General features: G+C 32.2%; 1 protein-coding gene across 1 annotated transcript; it reads left to right on the forward strand.

Annotated features, from left to right (window-relative positions):
- The first annotated feature begins 450 nt into the window (after positions 1-450).
- LOC132748248 (endothelial differentiation-related factor 1-like) lies at positions 451-23,411 on the forward strand. The gene is made up of 5 exons (XM_060737821.1): positions 451-659; positions 7,963-8,014; positions 11,506-11,666; positions 22,110-22,203; positions 22,770-23,411. The coding sequence occupies exons 1-5, from the start codon at positions 582-584 to the stop codon at positions 22,823-22,825; spliced, it is 441 nt and encodes a 146-aa protein (XP_060593804.1). The 5' UTR covers positions 451-581; the 3' UTR covers positions 22,826-23,411.
- The last annotated feature ends 1,793 nt before the right edge of the window (positions 23,412-25,204 follow it).

Genomic DNA, 25,204 nt, shown 5'->3' on the forward strand with positions numbered 1-25,204 from the left:
TTACAAAAAAAAAATGAACTGTATATTGAATACTAAGGGAAAACATAATTATATATCAGCCTGTAACGCCTATTTCCGTTACCAACTAGAATAAATAGTTCTAGATAGCACATTTTGTGGCATTCCTAGCGAAAATCCTTCCAAGATAGTATTGAGAAAATACAAAGTGGTGAGCAAACCAGACGTTAGTAACGTAATGTCAGACTAGGGGAGGCCGGGTAAAGTGGAAAACGGGGCAAAATGAAACAATCCCAAATCTGCTGAGTACGGAATATAATAGATTTTCAAGAGTACTACTGTACATAAGCTTTTATTTCCATCTAATAATAATAATGAGTTTAACGATCAGATAAAGATATTGAAGAAGCTCGAAGATCAAGCTTGATTCTTATACGTGCAATAGCAATCCGAAATGTCAATGGTCCTTCAAATGTTCCATTACCATTTAGCGGTGTTCTACCTTAAAAGTAAACAGTGGTGTTCAACTTAAAACACACATTTCACAAGAAACAACAAAACAACACACATTTTTCACCTACAATTAGGTTTTAGCGTCTTCTTCGCGTCAAAGAGAGTCAAAAATGGCTGAAGCAAACTGGGATGACGTAACATACATCAGAAAATCCAAGCCAAAGAGTGGAACTTTAAAAACACAGCAGGTTTAGTAAAAATGTGTTAAAACTAGTAGTAGTTTCGGATGTTGCATCATCCTTATAAAACAAGTTTTAAACTGTATGTTATTCGTTAGACGTGAACTTTTTTGAAAATATTTAATAGAAAAAAATTAACCAAACGAAATTGTTATTTTATGTATTATTAGTTAAGTCTAATTCTTGATATTCAAAAATTAATAATTTTTAGCAAAGTTGGGTCAGCCAGGGTTGTCATTAGAAACTTAGAAAACACTCTTTGTTGTATGTGATATCAAACAAAAATGACCACCTCAAATTCAAAATGGACCAATTCAGAACATTTTTAATGATGGCTCTGAACTTAAGTCCAAAATACTGGTACCCACGGATTTATATTACAGGGATCGGACACTCGGTAGCAAGACACCTCACCCCCCAGACACTTCACCCCTCAAATTTTGAAGACACTTCACCCCTTAAGACACTTCACCCCCCAAAATCAGTAAGACACTTCACCCCTCATCCAATTTTGTTCTATAAAGTAAATAAAACAAGTTGGTCAACAACAAAATGCTTATATATGTTTATATTTATTATTTTTAGTATTATTTGATTAAAAATTTTTCATATTACCTTTATTTTTACTAAGTTTAAAGCTGATTTAGGTAAATTGGTTGTATTGCCAAATGATATATCACAGCACTTTCATCCATTAAGTTTTTATTGCATGTCACCTTGTTTATTCCACATGTTGATTAGTTGTTTATTCAACGGTTATCTCACAATTGATTAGATAATTGAATTAAAATGGTATAATTGTATGAAAATTAAATTTATTCTTAATAAATAAATTAAATAAATAAATAAAATGAATATAAATGAATATGAATGAATGAATCAGTTGCTTTATAAAATATAGTAAATATAAATTATTTATCATCATTATCAGACACAATTATCCTGCATTTAATACAAAGATCATTCATAATGTCATTTATTAAACAAATAAACAGCACCAGTTATGTAAATTAAGCACAAGTTTAAAGCACAAACCATCACCAAATTTACGTAACTCAATGATTATTATATGGTAAGGATCAAACTGAAATCAAACTTAATTAAGTACCAAAACTTCAAGAATTAAATCAACTCAAAATTTATTAGACAATGGCTTAAAACAATAAACATAGTAACATACTCAATCACTATTGAATGTATTTAACATAATCTACATAAATAATTGTTTAACACAAAATTAAAAAAATGAGGGGTGAAGTGTCTCAATCAAATTTCTTAAAATGAGGGGTGAACTGTCTGAGGGGTGAAGTGTCTGCAAAAAAGGGCCTAGGGTGAAGTGTCTGGGGGGTGAAGTGTCTGTAAGCCGGACAATCCCAGTTAACCCTATATAAATGCTTTTATATCTTGTCGCAGGTACACCGATCGATAATTTACCTGCACTAAGCGTAAATGCCAATTTGCAACAGATACCTACTTTACAAAATACCAGATAGCGTTTCCATTTATTATCCAATTTTGGAAGTTTATTTTGAAGAAATAATACAAATATCTTAATTGTTTTTTAAAGATACAGATATCTGTCCGCAATGACAATGACAAAATTAACTTGACCAAGTCCACGGTAAATTTCCATTTTTTATATTAAAAGCATGTACTTTAAATTTATAAATATGGTAACATAATAAATTCAATTTCAAAATAAAAAGAAGCCAATATAAATTATTCACTGATGGTCAAAGATGCAATATTTAAGATTTATTGGGTTATGTAGTCAAATTTATTGACGCACAATTGTTTTACAGGTAATGTATTACGGGCTTTACAATTCGCTCAACGCGTCAAGTAAATTTATTCAATTTTTTAGTACAAAATATTGCTGAAATTGACAATATTTCCATAATCATAGAATATTTAAATTTCCTTCATAATTTATTTCATTATTTTTTTGTTTTCAAATGTCGGTGCTAGGAAGTAATAGTAAAGTACTCTTGAGTGGCTGTGACAGGGTGAGCTTTTGTGATAGCTTTTCGTCCGGCGTCCGTCCGTAAACTTTTACTTTAGAAGACATCTACTCATAAACCACTAAGCCATTTTCATCCAAACTTCACAGGAATGTTCCTTTGGTGGTCACCTTTAAAAATGTTCAAAGAATTCAATTCCATGCAGAACTCTGGTTGCCATGGCAACCAAAAGAAAAAACTTTAAATATCTTCTTTTAAAAAATCATAAGAGCTAGAGCTTAGATATTTGGCATGAAACATCTTCTAGTGAGTGTCTACCAAGTTTGTTCAAATAAAAGCCCTGGGGTCAAAATTGGCCCCGCCCCGGGGGGTCATTGATTTTCCCTATATGCATATAGTAAAAACTTAAAAAATCTGCTTTTAAAGAACCCAAAGAGCTAGAGCTCAGATATTTAGCAAGAAACATGTTCTAATGGGTGTCTACCAGAGCTCCATTACTGGTACTGGTACTGGTACTGCAGTATGTACTGCAGCGATTTTGCAAGAACTGATACTGATACTGAATTACTCTTACAAAATTTTGCTACTACTGGTACTGGTACTGCATTACTGTCTTAAAAAGTGGTACTGCTACTGCATTACCCAGTACTTTTGGTTTTTATAAAAATTAAAAATAACATCAATTTTTCTCATAAAATAAAGCTGTAAATTACATTAACTATATTTTATTTTTGGGAAAAAGTAAGTTATCAAATATAAAGATAATTTGCTGCAATATTCCTTCAAATGTTAACATAGTATTCATCATAAAAAGCACCAAAGACTTTAAGTAAAAATTAAATTAAGACAAACAGACTCAATAACTCTTTAAATACCCTAAAATATCCTTATTAATATCTTTTATTACTTTGTATTTACTAGTAAAAGAGAAAAATAAACACTTATTATTTTCTTCTATTATAAAAAATCCCATTTCAAGTGAAAAGTGATATTGTTAGCACCATAAAAAGTTGTTATTTACTTTGGTATAAATTGAACAGAGGTGTGAAAGGCAACAAAAGACTGTTGTGTTTTAAATGAAAGATGTTTGCATTGTATTTATACTGTTGACTGGTTACTAAACAATTAGATATGACATGAATATATGTTGTAAATATTGTTTGTAAAAAGTATGTTAAAACTATAAAGTTGTAAATATGTTATGTTAACTTTAAAGCAGCACGCCTCCAGATTCATCCTAATTTTCATGAAAATTTTGAAAATGTATTTAAAGGTAAAATATTGTTAAATGAACAAAGAAAGTACTTGACACATTACAATCGGCACTTAAAATCCACGTAAATTACCAAAAAGAGGTCAAAACATGCATAAATAGCCCCTACTGCGTTAGTAACGCAGTAGAAATATGGTGATAAATACTACAAAATACAGTCATTAATTGCACATAAGATATAAATTATCACTTGAATCTTTAATTTGTTTACTTTTCTCAAAGTTTTAGTAATTTTTTTCCAAGTTTAATTTTCTTGAAATATTTTGGGTCATCTGGAGGCATGCAGCTTTAAAGTAAATTATGATTTTATTTCTTTGCTGAATAATAATTGCAATTATTTGTTTGACACTGTATTTATTCAAACTTTGATGAATATATAAAAGTATTGGTACTGATACTTAATTACCTCACCAAAAAAAGTACTGGTACTGCAGTACCGAGCTAAAATCTAGTACTGGTACTGGTAATGGTACTGCATAATTTGCCAAGTACTGGTACTGGTACTTAAGTACTACACCCTTAGTACTGATGCAGCTCTGGTGTCTACCAAGTTTGTTCAAATAAAAGCCCTGGGGTCAAAATTGGACCCACCCCGGGGGGTCATTGATTTTCCCTATATGCATATAGTAAAAACTTAAAAAATCTTCTTTTAAAGAACTCAAAGAGCTATGGCTAAGATATTGAGCATCAAACATGTTCTAATAGGTGTCTACCAAGTTTGTTCAAATAAAAGCCCTGGGGTCAAAATTGGCATCCCCCGGGGGTCATTGATTTTCCTTAAATGTGTATAGCAAAAACTTAAAAAATCTTCTTTGAAAAAACCCAAATAGCTAGAGTTAAGATATTAAGCATGAAACATCTTCTGGTAAGTGTCTACAAAGTTTGTTCAAATAAAAGACCTCGGGTCAAAATTTGCCCTGCCCCGGGGGTCATTGATTTTCTTTATATATGTGTATAGCAAAAACTTAAAATCTTCTTTGAAAAAACCCAAATAGCTAGAGTTTAGATATTAAGCATGAAACATCTTCTAGTAAGTGTCTACAAAGTTTGTTCAAATAAAAGCCCTGGGGTCAAAACTGCCCCAGCCCCAGGGGTGTCATTGTTTTTAACTATATGTGTATAGTAAAAACTTAAAAAAAATCTTCTTTTAAAAAGCCCAATGATCTAGAGCTTAGATGTTTAGCATGAAACATCTTCTTATGGGTGTCTACCAAGTTTGTGCAAATAAAAGCCCTTGGGTTAAATTGGCCCTGCAATGTTGGGGGGGGTGGGGGTTGGGGGGGGCTATATACAGGTGAGCGACCTCAGGGCCATCATGGCCCTCTTGTTAATGTCACTCGTATATGTTAATTCTTTGTTTTATTTGAATGCCTGTAGAAAGATATTTCTGATATTGTTAGCTCACCTGTCACAAATGTCATGGCCCTCTTGTTTAATGTAACGCTAGAAAACAATAAAAAAAATCTTTACAGTTTGAGTCAGTATTATGCGAAATAAAAGTAACTGTTGATAATTTTTACACATCGCTTATATTTCTTATAAGTTTAATTACTTTTGAAAAGGGTTAATTACCAGGTAACAATTGATAATTGAAACACTTTATTTTCAAACTTTCATTACCAGGTTACATGTGATAATTGCAACACTCAGTCTTCAAAAACAGAATTTGAATGTATATTTTGTATGTGCGCGGTCTTTAACTACAGTCCGTGGTATGTGTAATAAGGAAATGATTCTAAAGAGGATATATATAAGTATAATGTAAATCTGTTTTCTTTATTAACATTTATGAAATTGAAAATATACAACTAAATTTGTAAAGAACTTTCTTTGAAAAATAATGAAAATAAACGTAAGACAAATAAATCATTTGACGTGAATTGTTGTCACAGGTTGAGAAAAATGTGCAGCCTGACCGGGACTCGAACCCGGGACCATAACCATTTGGCGTCTCTACCGACTGAGCTATCCGGCCGCTTACACATCTTCTCCCCTAAATAGTGAACAGTTTTGAACCGTAACATTCTCCCCTGCTATATTGAAATTCGTCCTCGAATTTCACAGAGTTACAGAGCAATGTAAATTAAACTCTGAGCTATATCAGTCACTGTCCCCCCTTGGGCGCCAAATGTCACAGGGTGAGAAAAATCTGCAGCTTGACCGGGACTCGAACCCGGGAGCCTCCGAATTACGTACAGCGGCTCCACCGACTGAGCTATCCGGCAGCTTACACCCTATTTCCTCAAAATAGTGAACAGTTCTAAACAGTGACATTGTGAAGGATAACTATGAAAAAAATCTGTTTCAAAATAAAAAATATTAAACAGCTATTCTGTATGCCAATACAAGTTTTTTCCTTGCCAATCTAATGAATTCATCCATATATGAATGCTTGTCTTGAATGTCTGAAAATAATAAGTAGAATATTTACTATATTAATACTAATATTCAGGTAATAGAATAAAAAATGTACAAATCATATGGAAATAATTCACAGAAATAAAGACAAATTTTAAACATGAATTTCTTTAAAAGTTTTAAAGCAATTAAGAAATTTTTTTTTGCAATGCAACCATTAAACCATGTAAAAAAATAATGATTTAAATCTGAGTCGAGGTAAAAATTTGTGAATTTAAAGGGCGTCAAGTGTAGAGAGTATACCTAAACAATAGGCGAACATTTTTTTAAATTAGGTACCTTTTTTACTCAGCGTTGCAGCATTCTATTGGCATATTTTCATATATTAATACCTTAGCTGCACAAAATAATAATGTATCAATACATTCATATGTGTATAATTTTGCACAAAGCTGCAATAACACCACATACTCTTGTGAAAATCTGCCATATGTTGCTCTCCGCGCATTCCGCCATCTTTCATTCTTTCCACCTTCATCCGATGTGCGATTCTGCGCATGCGCGCGACACGATTTTAATTTTAAAGATAGTGTACGATCCTTGTAAAATAAATCCGTGTGGTAACCCATCTTTTTACCTCCTGGGCATCTTCCACTACACTGTGTACTGTTGGTCTGGCCCAACAAATTTTGCACCAGAGCTTTTTATTACATGTGAGACCTTTTAAAGACTGATATCAATGTAATATCAGTTTGTAAAATTGGTCGGTCTTGCAGTCAAAATATTGCGACCAATTTTCAATCATTTTAACTTTGAACTCTGGAGAGATTAATCAGTATCATATTCTTAGTGATCTCATTTATCACTTGAAAGCAAAGGTGCTAAACTGATTTGATTTAGATCTGATTATTAATCTGTCCTATAATAGGAATAGTATTTCATAATTTCAGATTATTAACTTGTAATGCATTAAAGTGACTTTATTCTCATGATTCAAGATGTATATAATGAATGTACAGGTTAAAGTCACAATAACTGTACATTTTGCTATAATTCCTTTCAGTTTAATAATTTACTTTACATAAACAACAAATAACTTATGTGGTACAACATAACAAGAAATTTTCTGAAAATTTCCATAGACTGCTAGGCATTTACCATTAATGTTCTATTCATAAAAAGAGTGGGAAAGTCCTTGTATTTGAGGCTGGTTTATATTTACTCCTACATTGTAAACATTTTCTAGTAATAAGTATCAACTGTTGTTCAATCACCATTATAACAGTCAATCTTTTGAAATATTAAGTAAATTCAGCCCAACTTGACAATGAAAAAAATTGCATTTAGGGTAAATGTCACTGCAACTATCATGACTATCATTCAATGATAAATTATTTTTAATCATTTTTTATCATTCTGATATAAAAAAATATTACTGAAAACTCAATGTTGTATCCTTTATCCTATATGATCATTCATTTTTTTTGCTCTAGAGAAATTTAAAATTCTATAATATATACATACAGAACATGTAGATCTATATAATAAACATATAAATGAAATACTTTTAAAATATTATTTAAAATGCATGCATATTTTCATTTCAGTATTTTCACTGTAAAAATTTAATTTGCTCTGCAACAAAACTTGTTTTCAGTATTTTCACTGGTGTATAACATTGATTCATATACAGTACACTAGTGTTTAAATTTTTTTTCAGGCTTTAAACTCTGCACAAAGACAGGGTGTGGCAATTGATACTGAAAAAAAATGTAAGTCATATATAGAACATTTATGATTATCATGTTTGTATCTTAGTCACATTTTTATTAGAACATACATTCACAATTTATATTACAGGGTATTTGATAGTTTATAAAAGTTAATACTACAAGGTACAAGTATTAATTTAAATTTGAAAGCTTGAGGCTTATTTTAACATGAATTAATTTGAAATATGATCAAGACCAAAGGAGGGCTCGGACCAAGGTTTTAACTTCTTTCAACTGATTTTAGTCAAATAAAATAGTGTTCTCTTACTCATGTCATCATATTATGATGTGACAATGTTTTCTGTAAAAATGCTAGAATCTTTTCTTGCAATTAATAATAATTTTATGAGGCGTTTACTACGCTCGCAAGCAACTGGGCTGACGATGAGCCCGGAGCGGTACCTATATAGGTCGAAGTTGTTTTTGCCTGGAAATGAGTATTTTAATTAATAACAAATTTATTACGTCCAAAGTATGGTAGAAGAGTGATTACATGCATTATAACAAATGTTGTAAACATATAATAATTTTAACACAAAAAAGTTTATAATACATGATATCAGTTAATACATAATGATACTGTCAAGTTGCATGTATCTTATATCATGTTAACTGATCGGTACTTATTTAAAATAATACAAGGCGGAATGGGGAATTAAGCTTTGCATATGAGAGGTACCATTTATATGAAAAGAACTATAGATTAACACAAAAATAGATTTCTATAGTGACTTAAAAATTGATAGCAACATTTCTTTTTGTGCTCCCACTTTAGTGGCGGGCATTTAGATTTACCCTTGTCCGTTCCTCCATCCATCCTTCCGCACTCACAGGACAGTAATTATGTGGCTAGATGGACAATAGGTAACTGTTAGAACTTCCATCCTTCCGTCCGTCCGTTCTCTTTTGTGTCGCATGTAACTAAAAAAGTATTTGACCTAGAGTCATGAAACTTTAGAGGAATGTTGATCAGCATGTGTAGTTGTGCACCTGGGTATTTTTGTCTGGATATTTTTAGTATTTTGAGAGTAATTGCCCTTGACTTTGTAAAATTTTGCAATTTTCAACTTGTGTCGCATGTACTTCAAAAAGCAATTGACCTAGAGTCATGAAACTTTACAGGAATGTTGATCAGCATGTGTAGTTGGCTCCAAAATTTCCTTATTTTAAAACTTGTCTTCATTTGTGGTAACATACGATTGGTTCTTTATTAATCTTTGTGATGATTAGTCCAGAAATCAAGATTGTCACAAAGTTGAAGAGTGGGAGGTGCCATCTGGACTGAGAAATCTTTCAGCTTTGGTGTTTTTCTAGTAATTTATGTTAATGCTAAACAAGGTGATAACCTATCAACTTATTAAAAGCCAACAAGTTTTCACAATGACAAACATCCTTTACAGAATAAAAGGTTCTAATGGAAGCCATTTGCCAAAAATAACAATTGCAAATGTTTAGAATTCTAAAGCTAATTTAAGAAAATTTATAATTAAATAACACCAAATGCCATTGAAAAAGACCATGATGAGGGATTATTGGGCAGTCACTTGAGAAAGAAGCTCATCACCGATTGTTCTACTCAGGTGCTCGTTGGTGCCTGAAATGATGTACAGAAGATCTCCTGAGGTCTTTCTTCACCAGTTAAGCTTAAAAGTAGCCATAATCACCTATAGATACTATGTTTGCGTGATATAAAACCTAATAAAAGATAGGTAAAAATAAAACTATTAGTCAACCAGGAATGCTGGATAAGTGGATTAATTACTTAGTCCAAAAATGCATTAAAAAACAATCTTCTTTATTTTAAATTTTCATCTTTCCACTCCAAAAAATGGTAAGAAAAGACAGTTCCAAACAATAGACGCTGTAACTTTCCTATATACAGGGTGATCCAAAATATCTGATACTGTTTTGAAGTTGAATAAATAAGTCATTCCTGATGCAATTATCAAGTCCTATATACCATTGTAAAGAAAATTGTCATACGTTTCTGTCATAATTAATCTACGGGAAACGTTGACGTCATGACGTCATAAAATAATAGTTGTTTTTCAATATGGCGACGTCAAAACAGAAAGGTGCAGAAATAGTTAAACTTTATTTTGAGACTAAGTCTCCAGTTACTGTTATTCGCATGATGCAGAAAAAATATCCTGATGATGACAGACTCACAAAACTTCAAGTGCATAGGCTTGTAAATAGATTTAAACAGACTGGGTCAGTTGAGGATAGCCGACATAACAACAGTGGACGACCAAGATCAAGCCGCAGCATAGAGAACGTTGCAGAGATCCAACAAGTGATTCAGGAGACACCACAAAAATTTGTAAGAAAAGTTCTTGGAGACATCACCAATAAGTCTAGTTATGGAAGTTTACATAGGGCCTTGCGTTTTGATTTGAATTAGTTTCCCTATTCGCTATCCATTATGCAACATTTAAAAGAAACAAACATAAACAGCAGATTAGAGTTGGCTCGTTGGATGATTGATAATAAGAACACAATTGAAAAAATATGGTTTTCAGACGAATCACATTTTTCTCTAAGTGGCCGGGTAAACAAGCAGAACTGTCGAGTATGGAGTAAAGAGAAACCAAGATTCTACTTAGGAAAACCATGATGACAAGGTTACGGTATGGGCAGCGTTACGTTCGACTGGTGTGATTGAACCATTCTTTTTTTAATCGAAAGGTGAAACCAAAACAATAAATAGTGAGAGATATTTTTCTCTCTTGAAGACAAAATTTCTTCCAGCCTTACGAAGAAAAGGTATTAACATTATGATTAATACAATATGGTTTCAGCAAGATGGAGCGGCACCACACACTGCGGGACACGTGTTGGAATGGTTGAAAGAAACATTTGGCAGAAAATTTATCTCGTTTAAATCAGACAAAATTTGGCCTCCACACTCACCTGATCTAAGTCCGTTAGATTTCTTTCTATGGGGACACTTAAAAGACAATGTTTACAATCCAAAGCCAGACACCCTTGAGCAGCTAAAGTCAGCCATTCGCAGAGAAATAAGAAAAATTACACCTGCAATGTGTGTTAACGCTATTGAAAATTTTAAAAAGAGACTTGACGTCGTAGTAGCACAAAATGGACGTCATATTGAACATTTGATGTAAATTTTGTTTGGTAAAATTCATTTTTATTTTTTTATTAAACAGAATGACTTTAATGTTAAATAAAACTTTAAAATCTCTAGTTTAAATATGTGTGTTGATATCTAAAATCGTGTGATGTGTGTAAAACATACAAGACACGGAAATGGTATCAGATATTTTGGATCACCCTGTACAAGTCATGTATCTTATATTATTGTTTCTTGTCATTGTATACAGTTTATAGTTATACATGAAATGACATTGTAAGATGCTGTTTGGGATGCCCTCGACCCTTCAGCATCATTTGACGAGGACAATACATGTAATAATAAAAAAAAAACAATTGACGCTGGTTTAGTTTACATTTTTGTTACTTTATTGTAGTTGCAGGAGGTCTGAACAAACAACATGCAGCCACTAAAAACACCGCTAAACTCGATAGAGAGACTGAGGAACTGCATCACGAGCATGTGGCCCTCGATGTGTGTAAACTCATTCAACAATCAAGACAGGCAAAGGGCTGGACACAGAAAGAGTTAGCTACTGTATGTCATATTAAATTAACCCTTGACCTGCTGTATTTCTATAATGGATCTGCCCAGCTTTGAAGTTGAAACAGTCCATTCAAAGTTCAAGGGATTTCAATATAAAAAAAAAACAAAAATTGAGCTGCTAACAGTATAGAGCCTGGTCAGACTGCAGGGATGTGCAGGCTGGCCTGGCTCTATACTGGTGGCAAAGGCTAATCATTTTTGGTTCCAGCAGGTTAAGGGTTTAAAGTAAAACCAGGGTATTTTATTATTAATCTGTACTACATTGATACACAGTAAAGTAAGAGGATATTTAGTAAGGGTAGGTTTAAAACTGGATTTATTGAACATTGAATGAATAAAATTATATTACCTGAGTTTAATGAACTTGGTACTGAACCTACATGAATATAATATTCTATTTATCAGATATACCCAAAATAATTTATCAAAATGATACATTTTTAGCTCGACTATTCGATAAAAATAAGTAGAGCTATTGATTTTAGCTCGACTATTCAATAAGAATAAGTAGAGCTATTGTAGTCACCCGAGCGTCGGTGTCGGCGTAACCACTTATGTTAAAGTCTTTGTAATACCTCAAATATTTTCAAAGTCCATTGACATATGGCCTTGAAACTGTGCACACTTGTTCACCATCATGACCCCAACCTGTGAACAGGAGGAGGTAACTGTATCAAGCATTTTGACAGAATTATGCCCCATTTTCGACTTAGAATTTACGTTAAAGTTTTTGTAATACCTCAAATATTTTCAAAGTCCATCGACATATGGCTTTGCAACAAGTTGAAATTTTATACTCTTCAGGACTTTCTCCAAGGCCTATAACTGCAATATGGATTTAAAGAAAAATTTTGCCCTTTTCTTTACTTAGAGAATTTTACATTATCAAGGCTTTTTTTTACTATCAATCACTAAGAATAGTCGAGCGTTGCTGTCCTACTGATAGCTCTTGTTTCATCAGGGCACCTCTGCTACATCATGTCATATATATTTACATAATATTATAGTGCAATGCCATTTTTACGAAGTCTCAAAAGCAGCATGGGTATTTGTAAAATTACTTTTCCAGTACTTTGTTAGAAGAAAGAGTTTGTAAGCGAACAGCATGGATCCTGATCAGACTGCGCGGATGCGCAGGCTGGTCTGGATCCATGCTGGTCGCAAACCCATTATGTTCGTTTTGTCATGACACGGCTCATAAATCAAGGAGTTTATATATTAGTTTGGAAAGAGGAATTAAATCCCTCGAAAAAATGTTACACATATATAACTTTGTGCAGGAAATAGTTCTAAATATTTTTTTTCCACAGATTAACCCTTTCACTGCCATAGTGACAGCTTATGCCGTCCCTGTTATTTTCGGCGTACTTGCCATATGGACGGCTTTAGCCTTTCTATAATAATAATAGTAATTATAATAAATTAATAATAATAATAATAAAAATAATTATAAATATAAAGAAAATTATACCATCAACAATAATTATTATTTTACTCACAGATTTGGAAACATATAGAATCATTATAATACTAATAACAAATAATTATAATTATATTAATTAATAATATAGTAATTTCTTAGAAAACCCTCTGGCAAATAGATGATCAATAAAACAATAACCCTCTGGCAGCGAAAGGGTTAAAGTGTTCGAAAAATATTCATGTCTTTATCATAAAAGTTGAAAAAGTGAAGAAAAGAATTAAAACAACAAAAAATTAACAAAAAAAGGAAAATTGATATAAATTATTATCTTTTGAGCATGAAAATGTTTATATATAAAATACAAGTTTGTTATACATAGATTCCTGACCTGTCCAATTCTAATTATCAGATTAGTGGATACAATTAGAATATCACCACAACATATCGATGGCTCAACGCAAAACTCATCTAAGTCTATATTTCACCAAAATGGACTTTTTTATAAATTCTGAAAGCTAATCAAACACCCCTTTATCCCTCAAAATATTTTGAACATATTTCCTGTATTAGTGATTATATTTAAATTTCAAGTAAACATGCTAAGTCAAACTGATCAAATTAGTTACTGCAAAACTAGGTTAAGTCAACTTAGTATGTGTTTTGCACAAATTTTTTTTTTCAACCAACAAAAAATCAGCAGTGCAAAACAAGTCTAACTTAAATTAGCATAGTTTTGCATTAAGTAATTTTAGGAAGTTATAGTATGCAGTTCTTTAATTTATCTTTTTAATTTTACAACATAGAATATAATAATATTCCTTTAAAATTACATGTGTACCTCCCTGCTTTGACCTTGAAGCAGTTTTGATGACCCTAATTGATTAATTTTTTACAGACCCTTACCCTAGTTATGGAAAATAAGAAATTTAAATTTATGTTTAAAGCTTGACTTCAAATGATATTGCATAAAGTTAAAGCTCTTTCATCAAGAATATCACTTTTTAAGTTTTTAACAAAGTGAAGAATCTAAAATTAAAGGGTCTGGACTCATGTACAATGTAGGAGGATATATATTACTATAAACAATTATTGACTACTGTGCCATTAAATATGATGTGATATTCACCGGCAGATGACAAATTGACAGAGGCCATAGCCGAGGTCAATATGTCTTTCTGCTAGTGAATATCACATCATATTCAATAGCACTCTAGTCAATAATTGTTTTATTCTTGCATCTCAGACAGGATTATCTACCGTTTACACCTGAGTGCTAGAAAACTATGTCTTACATCTCCCATGTAAGACAAGTCGCATGCTTTATATGATGTCATTGACGTGCACCTTTTATGAATGAATCACGTTCATAGGATGACGTCATTTTTCCGTTATGAATGAAGTTGTAAGTTCATACGCTACTATAAGAAAAAAGTGCTTAATGAGAATCTCAGTTTTCATAATTTCTGTTCCGAAAATAATGACATGTAGTATGCAAGAAAAAGAATCAAACACCGGCTTGTGGTACAGACGGGAATATCTAGCTCTCGGGTAACTGTTTAGCGGAAACTCAGCAGAGCCTTGTTACTGCTGTAGACAATTACCCTCGAGCTAGATATTCCGGTCTGTACCGGCAGCAGTAGTAAGATTCTTATATTATATGAATAGGTTACAAGAATTTCTTTTAAAAATTCACAGAAAGTACAACATTATATATGTTAAACTTTTGCCTGTTTTGTTTAAGCGTGTGCAACAACTACTAGAACGCTGTGCATTAAAAGTAATTCAAGTTTATACTCATCATTGCCGTGTAACTCTTAACTATAAAAGTATAGTATAATAGTAATTAAAAGTAATGATGGTTTAATCGAGAAATATACCATAAAGAACAAAACACAGCGATTATTTTTAATAAGGCCTGTAAATAACAGGCTATGAAATATGGTCATTGAATATGAGTCTCAATCTATCTTAAAACTGGGAAAATCCAATTCAGCCAGTGAATATGATACTATACCCAGTGAATATGAGCAGATTACATATTGACCAAGGCAACAGACAAGGTCACTATGATTTTCTGCCAGTGAACAATGGCTCACTAGTCTATATTTGTTTCATTACAATGATAGCCAAAGACTATAAAAACTAAAGCCTAGTAAGGAAACACAAAACATAACTTTTTGCATATTTTCATTAAAGCATGGAAAAGACGCACTGTAAACAAGAAGTCAGGCATTCATCAAAAATGTGAATGCAACACAAACAAAAATTATTCAAGTTATACACATCATTGCTGTGCAATGTCTAACTATTAAAGTAAAGTAAATGATATTTTAATTGAAAAATATGACATAAAGACAAAATGCAACAATTATTTTTTCAGGAGCATACATTATTAACAATCTACATATGGTCATTGAATATGAGTCTCATTCTATTTTTAGATTGGGAAAGTACAATTCAGCCAGTGAATATGATTTTATAAATAGTTCCGACTACTGTTTTGACCAATAAGATTACAGCTATATTTAGATCAAATAATGATAGACAATAAAACAAATTATGTAGATATTACCTTTAACATCATAACATAATTATTGCTTTATGTCTGTAAATATTGCAATATATCACAATAAAGTTTTCATTCCAATACCCATTCCTGATTATGTGTAAATTGAACACAAAATAATAAATCATTTCTTATTATGTGAAAGCTTTGACATCACAATATTAACATTAAGTATTATTTTATAATGAACTAAAGAATAGCCTGGTAATTTGTTGATATTGAAAATGGTAAATGGTTTATTTCTTATTAATAAACTATTTTACAGACTTCGTTAAAATTAGTGCTTATTAATATAAATTACACACATACTGATGAATTTTATTTATCAAAAGTAGGGCTATAAATAAAAGATACTGACAGACAATTATAATTCAGGCATTACTTGTAAGGGCTCTCTTATATGTTACCATTTAAAGATCACTAGATCATGATTCCAACCTATATGAATAAAATTATATAACACTTTAAATTTATGCGTTAAATATTTCAAAATATTTTGTTCTTCTTATTTCCTTTTCTTTTTTACAAATTACATGTCTCTATTCTCAATCATTAATTTTCAGCTGGAAGTTGGAATGTAAACTCAATAAACAATTGTTAAATGATTTACTATGTAAAAATCATTTTTATTTTTTAATTTAAAATATTTTCAAACAATATTGTTGTTATCTATCAGTACTAGACAAGCTTTGTACATTATTAGTATATTTTTGGAATATAATATTGAAAAATATCAGTTAGATATGTCACATTATGTTCAAAACATTAAAACTACATTTGAAACTTAATTTCTAGCAATGTAGTGAATAATGAAACTTTTTCTTGTTGTCTCATCCAAGTGACCATTTTCATTTACATTAAATTTTGCCAACACATCAGTTTGATCTATGAGTTGAACCACAGCCGAATTTTATTATTCACTGTAAGCTTGGCTGAAGGTTTTTCAATTATTGTTTTTTTTTCATCATTTTAACTAAAGTATTTTCATCCCAGAATGAAAATTTCATAATTGATATTATTATATATGCAAAATTGAACAACTTACTGATTATCACCTGATTTTAAATATCTCTGATTTAGATTAGTTCATCCCATGCTGTTTATCCCCAGTGAATGTCACATAAGCCAGTGCCAAATACTTGCATAAATGCAGGCTGTCCAGCGTCCCTAAAATTCCTAAACAATCCTAATTTTTTTCAGTTTGGCTAAAATTCCTAAAAAAATGAAAAATTCAAAGGGAATTCCTAAAAATGCCCTATTTTTTCACCTAAATTCCTAATTTTTTTATCTTTAGATATAAACATATCTCGAAACAACCATTTTTCAATCACAATCTAAATTCAAACACGGTCAGTTTCTGACAAATTTGCATAAAGTCACATGTTGTATTTACTTCAACTCCTGCAGAAATGCCATATTTGATTAATTATCAGAAAAACAATAAGAAACTGTTGTCAATTGAACAATAATATTTGTTTGACTTTGACTATATCAGAATAGTCAGTTGTTAAAAATAGAGATAAAAGAATTTCCATGCAAGTTAAATTTTTTATATAGTAATGGCTTAACAGAGTTTTACCATGTACATCGGTAAACAACTATTTATATGATGTACAGTGTACCACTAAATATTCATCATACTTTATGTAGGGGTCCTCATTAATAAATTATTAATTTGTAATAAAGTTATTTTCAAGTGATGACTGTATATTAGATATTTTGTAAGTGATACCAGCTGGCAGATTTAGACAAGTTTCCATATTTGGTAATATTATAAAGTGGGTAGGGTAAACTGGCTGTAATGATTGGATGCTTTTACCATTTTGCGACCCAATAAGTGTACTAAGAAGTGACACCTTCAGCTGCCCTTTTTGTACACATTAACATTAGTCATATCAATGCAATGCACTGTACATAAAAAAATGTATCACATTCAGTGTAAGTTTTTTAAAATCTGGAAAAAAATGTTGAAAATCTTTGAATAGACTGACACTGTTGTGAAATTTTCTAAATATTTTAGTAGCCCTGATGAATCTTGAACAAATTCTTCAGTTGTGTTAACCGTTCTGTTTGAAGTTAGGTTAAAATATTCCTGGGAATGACCTGAGTTGGTCATATCGTTTTTATTGTTTTTCTAAGAAAGATCAAGAGTTTTTCTAAGAAAGATCAAGACTTGTTGAAAATGTACCAACCTTAAAATGAATAAATGTTGATAAATGCATTTATAGCTAAAATGAATTTAAAGCATAATTTCCCCTTCCATTTATTATTGGCTAAAAACAGCTTAACTAATTGAATATTGGTTGTTCTGGGATTCTTATATCTTTGAAAATGTTTTCATTCTTGTTATGTTTTAATGTAGTTTTTCAGCTCTTCTAATTCAGAGTAGGCAGTTAAAGGCAGTTGACCAGTGAGTCCATTTATTTACTGGTGACTATGGAACACTGGTAGACACCTTTGCTTTAACTGAACTTAAGAGCTTCTTTTGTGCCAAATATGCAAAGTTGAGCCCATATCATGGTCTTTTGGGGGCCATAATTTAGTTAGAAAATCCAAATTTTAGCCCTAAAATTTCTTTTACTTACCCTAAAATTCCTAATTTTAGCCCTAAATTTTTTTGAATTATGCCCTAAAATTTGCCCTAATTATTTGTCAGAAGGTGCTGGACAGCCTGTAAATGGCGGCATGGCCCGAGTGGTTAACATGTTGATAAGTTAAGCCTTAATTATTGCTAGCCGCATGAGTTCAAACCATGTCAGGGGCAGGTCATTGTTGCCTTGTCAAGAAACTTGACATTCATTGTTCACTACTAGTTGGTTCCAGGAACAGATTGGAAATTGTGTCTATAAGCTTCTTATAAGCTATTATAGCTTCGTACACAATCCAACTAATAAACCAAAGGCTTGTATTTTCATGTTATTAGTATTTCCATACAAGGGACCCTCCTATGTCAAAATTTCTTTTATATTTTCATGTATCAATAAACTATCATGTATAAACACTTTTATTTTTATTATGCCCCCATTTCGAAGAAAAGGGGGTATATTGCTTTGCACTTGTCGGTCCGTCGGTCCGTCGGTCTGTCGGTCCGTCGGTCCGTAGACCAAATGGTTTCCGAGTGATAACTAAAGAACCCTTAGGCCTAGGAACTTCAAACTTGGTATGGTGATTGGTCATGACCAGTAGATGAACCCTATTGATTTTGGGGTCAAGGGGTCAAAGGTCAAGGTCACATTGACCTTGTAAGCAAAAACGGTTTCCGATCAATAACTAAAGAACTTTAAGGCCTAGGAACTTCAAACTTGGTATGGTGATTGGTCATGATCAGTAGATGACCCCTATTGATTTTGGGGTCAAGGGGTCAAAGGTCAAGGTCACATTGACCTTGTAAGCAAAAACGGTTTCCGATCAATAGCTAAAGAACTTTAAGGCCTAGGAACTTCAAACTTGGTATGGTGATTGGTCATGATCAGTAGATAACCCCTATTGATTTTGGGGTCAAGGGGTCAAAGGTCAAGGTCACATTGACCTCTTGGGTAAAAACAGTTTCCGATCAATAACGAAAGAACCCTTAGGCCTAGGGACTTCAAACTTGATATGGTGATTGGTCATGATCAGTAGATGACCCCTATTGATTTTGGGGTCAAGGGGTCAAAGGTCAAGGTCACATTGACCTCTTAGGTAAAAACGGTTTCGGATCAATAACTAAAGAACCCTTAGACCTAGGAACTTCAAACTTGGTATGGTGATTGGTCATGACCAGCAGATGACCCCTATTGATATTGGGGTTAAGGGGTCAAAGGGCAAGGTCACGTTGACCTTGTAGGTAAAAATGCTTTCCAATCAATAACTTAAGAACCCTTAGGCCTAGGAACTTCAAACTTGGTATGGTGATTGGTCATGACCAGCAGATGACCTATTGATTTTGGGGTCAAGGGGTCAAAGGTCAAGGTCACATTGACCTTGTAGGTAAAAACGGTTTCCCATCAATTAACTAAAAAAGCTTAGGCCTAGGAACTTCAAACTTTGTATGATTATTGGTCGTGACCAGCAGATGACCCCTATTGAGTTTTTGGTCAAGGGGTCAAAGGTCAAGGTCACATTGACCTTGTAAGTAAAAACGGTTTCTGATCAATAACTTAAGAACGCTTAGGCCTAGGAACTTCAAACTTGGTATGGTGATTTGTCATGACCAGCAGATTACCCCTATTGATTTTGGGATCAAGGGGTCAAAGGTCAAGGTCACATTGACATTGTAAGTAAAAACGGTTTCTGTTCAATAACTAAAGAACGCTTCGGCCTAGGTACTTCAAACTTGGCATGGTGATTGGTCATGAGCAGCAGATGACCCCTATTGATTTTGGGGTCAAAGGTCAAGGTCACATTGACCTTGTATGTTAAAACGCTTTTTAATCAATAACTAAAGAACCCTTAGGCCTAGGAACTTCAAACTTGGTATGGTGATTGGTCATGACTAGCAGAGGACCTATTGATTTTGGGGTCAAGGGGTCAAAGGTTAAGGTCACATTGATCTTGTAGGTAAAAACGGTTTCTGATCAATTAACTAAAAACCCTTAGGCCTAGGAACTTCAAACTTTGTATGATGATTGGTCGTGACCAACAGATGACCCCTATTGAGTTTTGGGTCAAGGGGTCAAAGGTTAAGGTCATGACCAGTAGATACTTGATAACCCTTATTAATTGTTTGATCACTGGGTCAGAAGTCATGCATAATAACCTTATCACATGACTAATTGGCTGCTGATAGGGGGCATACATGTTTTACAAACATATCTTGTTGTTTGTAAATTCTAACTTTGAATATTTTTAATATTATACAATTATACAGACATTTCAAACCTGATTAAATAGCACTTGTGATAATGTGTAATTTTTTTAGTTTTAAACATTTAAAGCTTTGTACTTTACATGCTAAAATATAGTTTGACTGTATTGTAATATATGGCAGTACATAGACCTAAGGGTTTTAACTATAGTGTTGCACCCCAAGGAATGAGTCATTTAAAGGGTGGATTAACTTAAATTTCTAGTCAAACATTTTATAATTATTAGTGTAATTGGAACACAAATATTAGATACTTAAATGAGAAACAATTTGGTCCATGCCAGTAGTGAACCATCAAATTTCCCAAACATTTAAGTACCGGTATAATTTATAAAACAGGCAATGTCACAGAGCCACTAATACCAAAAGAGCTCACTTTGAGAAAACCATATGATGTGAAGAAAATGAACTACAAAGATTTAGCTCAAATCGTGCTCATGGCTTGAGCAAAAATAACCCAAATATTTCATATTTATTTGTGCATTCCATGTTAAATCCCTTATATTGTTCCCACCATTCCCATACTTAAATACTGCAAATGTCCAGTAATGTCCAGTTTTAGTTACACTTATTGTCATATTTAAAGATCCTGTATGTTTTGTGATTGATATTGTTACTGTATGTATCACACACTTGCAAAATATTATATATGTATATAATTATGCAAATAAAACAATTTTCAAACATCCAAGAATATGTAAAATGTGTACTGCAAATATTTGTGCACATTATATTTAATCAATAAGTTACATGCATTCATTTCTTATTGGAAAATTTGACTTGGAATTTATAAAAAATAAATTTCTAATTACCTCCCTTTATTTACGCAAAATGTTAAATTGGGTAATATCTTTATAAATAATGCTTATTTGAACTTACAAGATTGACAAATCTTAATTTGAGCATCATATTTATGAAATAAAACCATGAAAAAATGTGTTACAGGATCTTTAAGGTGCATTGTAAAATTACTATTTAATTTAGAAACAGAAATACCAATATGGCAATCAAATTATTTAAATTTTGTTTTAGAATGTTCATCATATGTAATTTTTCCTCTTATTTATACATGTATAATTCAAATTGATAATAAATTATGTTTAACTTGACTTAGCACATGTTTTACAACGCTTGTTCCAACATATCATTCATTTGCAAGTGCAAAACTCATCCAAGTTGTCTTAGCCTAGTTTTGCGCTCAACTGCTTTCAGAAAAGTATTTGGTTTTCAGCGCAAAACCCATGCTAACTCTAATTATTGCTTTTAAACCATTAAAATGAATTCCATCACTAAATGACTTATCATATAAGTTTTCAGGCCTTAAATATGATACAAAACTAATAGAATATTTACAAGGTACCAGTAGGGGAAAAAATTAGACAGTTTTTCAACCCTCCTGTAAAATTTCAAAAAATGTAGTTAGCTGAGTTTTGCACTGAGCCATCGATATTTGTTAATAAAAGAGCACATGTCAATGTTTGTGGTTAAATCTATTGTTATTCAAATGAAAGGTCAGAGTAGGAATCTATCAATTTATTTGATCACCAAGAAAAGTCATATCTGTTATTTAAAATTAATGAAATAATAATCTTGTTTCAGAAAATAAATGAGAAGCCGCAGGTGATAAACGAATATGAATCTGGTAAAGCTATACCTAATAACATTATCATGTCCAAGTTGGAGCGTAATTTGGGTAAGCTATATACTCAATTTATTACCTAAAGTTTTGAAGCTAAATGTACACCTACTTAATGAGTCTGTAAATTCTCAAATTTGGGAAAGTTTAGATCTTATTGTATATAATAGCATTGTATGGTTATATATAGCATTATATGCTATAATATTATTTTAATTTTATCATGAAGGCATAGGGATTAGGCTAAAGTAACAGAAAAGTTACAGTTTATTTCTGTGCACCCCATTCATGGCTGGAAAGGGAATTCACAGGTATATAGCCTTATTTGAAAATTGTATCGGAAAAATTAGAGATATGAAACCAAGGTGAAAATTGGGAAAATTTGGAATATTGTTCCTGCATGTATCTTTAAATTGGTATAGGAAAAATATGTTTTTAACCAATAACTTGTGGTTTTAAACTGATTATTTATTTCTCACAGAGTGTTTTTGTGTTGTATTGGAATTTAGATGCTGATATACAAAAAATGTAGCATGAATATAATAATTCTTGGGTCTTATTGGTTGTTGACAATGGCTGTTGAAAGGCAGTGCTGATCTATGTTTTTTTTTTTTACTTACCAGGTGTCAGGCTTCGAGGTAAGGACAGAGGAAAGCCTTTCGGAGGACCCAAACAGTAGCTAAACTGCTCAGTAACCATGGAAACAAGTCAATGCTCCTTGGATACTGAAACTCACTTTGCATTGTATTTTCATTCTGGCATATTTAAAATTTACTTCTTTAAAAGAGTTAGCTGGAAAATAGAAAGAATAATATGTTAATATTTTATCAATGTTCCAATGTTTTACGTTTGGGTATATACTTTATATATTGTACACATGATGTATATGCAAGGCGAATGGGATTGAAAACTGTTGCTTTTTTATATATGTACAGTGAAAGTTGTCAGAATTTAAAGTGTTTTTAAGATAACATATTGCTTTGATGCCATAATGCTTATAATGGGATTAGTTACTTTGATATTGAAAAATGTTTTTGGTAATTTTTGTTTTTCTTTTTTCAACAGATATTTACCTTAATATTAACATAAATATAAGCATGAGTTGATAACATTCTTATGGCAGACAACATTTTGGAGTTTTTTATTTCATGGATTTATGGAAGTGGATATTCTTCAGGCAGTTCACATTGTAAAAAGTTCACAGGTTGTACGTTTAGCAGCTTGTTCAGTTCTAAATAAAACAGCTTTTTATCATCCATTAAAAAGTGTTGTTCCTTTATTGGTAAGGTTTAAAGTAGGGATGGCAACGAGTAACCGGTTAACCGAGTACTTGATCGAATGTCCGAATATAGGTCAACAAAATTGATATATATTACTCGGAAAAAAAAAATGAATTTCTACTTTTTTGCCATTTAGTAAGATTAGTTCAGAAATTCCAAAATGTACAGGTATCTGTATAAATACTTGTTAAGTGCAATCAAAACATCCTTGCAGAGGTGTGAAAATGATATCGTAAGTTTAACGATGCGATCAGCAGTTTGACACGCGTATGAGATTGAACACAGTCATGTGTCGTTTACGTCATTCGGCCTCTTATGATATTTAATCACCTTTAAATATTAGACAGTTTGTAGCCGAAACTTGTTAATTATATAAACGTGGTGGAAAAATTGTTATCTTACGAGACTGAAGGTCGAGCGAAATATCAATTTTCCAACATCGCGAGTAGAAAAATGCATAGGCTACAACATAATTTTCCTTTTATTATATACCTTTTCGTTTGAATTATAAATGGTTTTCATTATACTACACTTCTATAAGAAATTTCAGAAAATGAAATGTAGCTGTCAAGAAATAAATTTATGACCAACGGATGAATACGTAATTTTTGCAAAACCGTACACGCCTTTTATAATTTTGGTTTCCTTTTCCAAATGCTACATTTATACGGAATTTTCTATCCGTTGAAGCGTATTTGCGCTTCAAGTTCATGGGAGAAAATTTGTAGGTATAAAATAAATGCTGTCGTTGACATTTCTTATGTTTATATTTATATATGTATTTCTTGCAGTCCTAATTATAGTTATGAATTAAATAGAAAACGAAAGTAGCATGCAGACGGTGTTGATATTGTGTGATAAAACTTTAAAGATCATTGGAAATCATCCGAGTAACCGAGTACTCGATCGGAAAAATGACAGAGTACTCGAGTATTGATTTTAGTATTCGTTGCCATCCCTAAGTTTAAAGTGACAATGTGCCGAAGGAATCATTTAGTTAGTGAACACGTGAAAGTCAAATTAAGTGTACATTTAGCCATAATTTCAATTTTAGCACACCAGAGCACAGAGTGCTCAAGGTGAGCTTTTGTGATCACAATTTGTCCGGTGTCCATGGCATTTTCAACTTTTTTTCGACCTCCTCTGAAACCACTGGGTCAAATTTGATAACATTTTCCTGGGATGTTCCTAGCATAAAGTTCTACTAAAATTGTTCAAATGGTTCGGCTTCATTGAACATCTGGGTTGGAAGGGCTGAAAAATATATTTTAAAAGTAAAATCTTTAAATTCATCTCTGAAAGTGCAAGGTCTAGAGCTTAGATATTTTGTGTGTAGCATCGTTGTATGAAACTCTAGTGGGCTCATGGCTTTTCCTTTAATAGTACATTGTAAATACTTTACAAATCTTCTTGAAAACTACTAGGCCTGTATCTTAGATAGTTAGCATGGTACATTGTGTGGTGGATCTCTAGAAAATTGTTCAAATTATAGCCCTTGTGTTAAAATTGATCCCACCCCAGAGGCGTTCTCCTTGTATGTACGAGGGTTGTTCGGGAAGTTCTGAGAATTGTTTTATAGCACACGTTGTAGTCGGGTTAGCGTAAATATAAATATATACGCATTTATTTCAATATATACTGTACAGTATCTGAAAATATCATCATCATACACACAGAAACTAAAACATAATAAAAGTAGTAAATAACCATATAACAAACACCCGGAGCACGCCAACGTCATTTGCAACGTTATGCGACGTTAAAGTCCATCAATCGTC

This window comes from Ruditapes philippinarum, unplaced genomic scaffold (assembly GCF_026571515.1).
Source record: "Ruditapes philippinarum isolate M1 unplaced genomic scaffold, ASM2657151v2 ctg3952_1_1_1_1, whole genome shotgun sequence".
NCBI classification, from domain to species: domain Eukaryota; kingdom Metazoa; phylum Mollusca; class Bivalvia; order Venerida; family Veneridae; genus Ruditapes; species Ruditapes philippinarum.

Bases quoted from the DNA above. Each gene is read 5' to 3' on its own strand.
- LOC132748248 (XM_060737821.1), top strand. From the start codon at position 582: ATGGCTGAAGCAAACTGGGATGACGTAACATACATCAGAAAATCCAAG. The intron at 8,015-11,505 runs GTAAGTCATATA...ACTTTATTGTAG, and splicing joins AATTGATACTGAAAAAAAAT to TTGCAGGAGGTCTGAACAAA. The intron at 22,204-22,769 runs GTAAGCTATATA...TTTACTTACCAG, and splicing joins CAAGTTGGAGCGTAATTTGG to GTGTCAGGCTTCGAGGTAAG.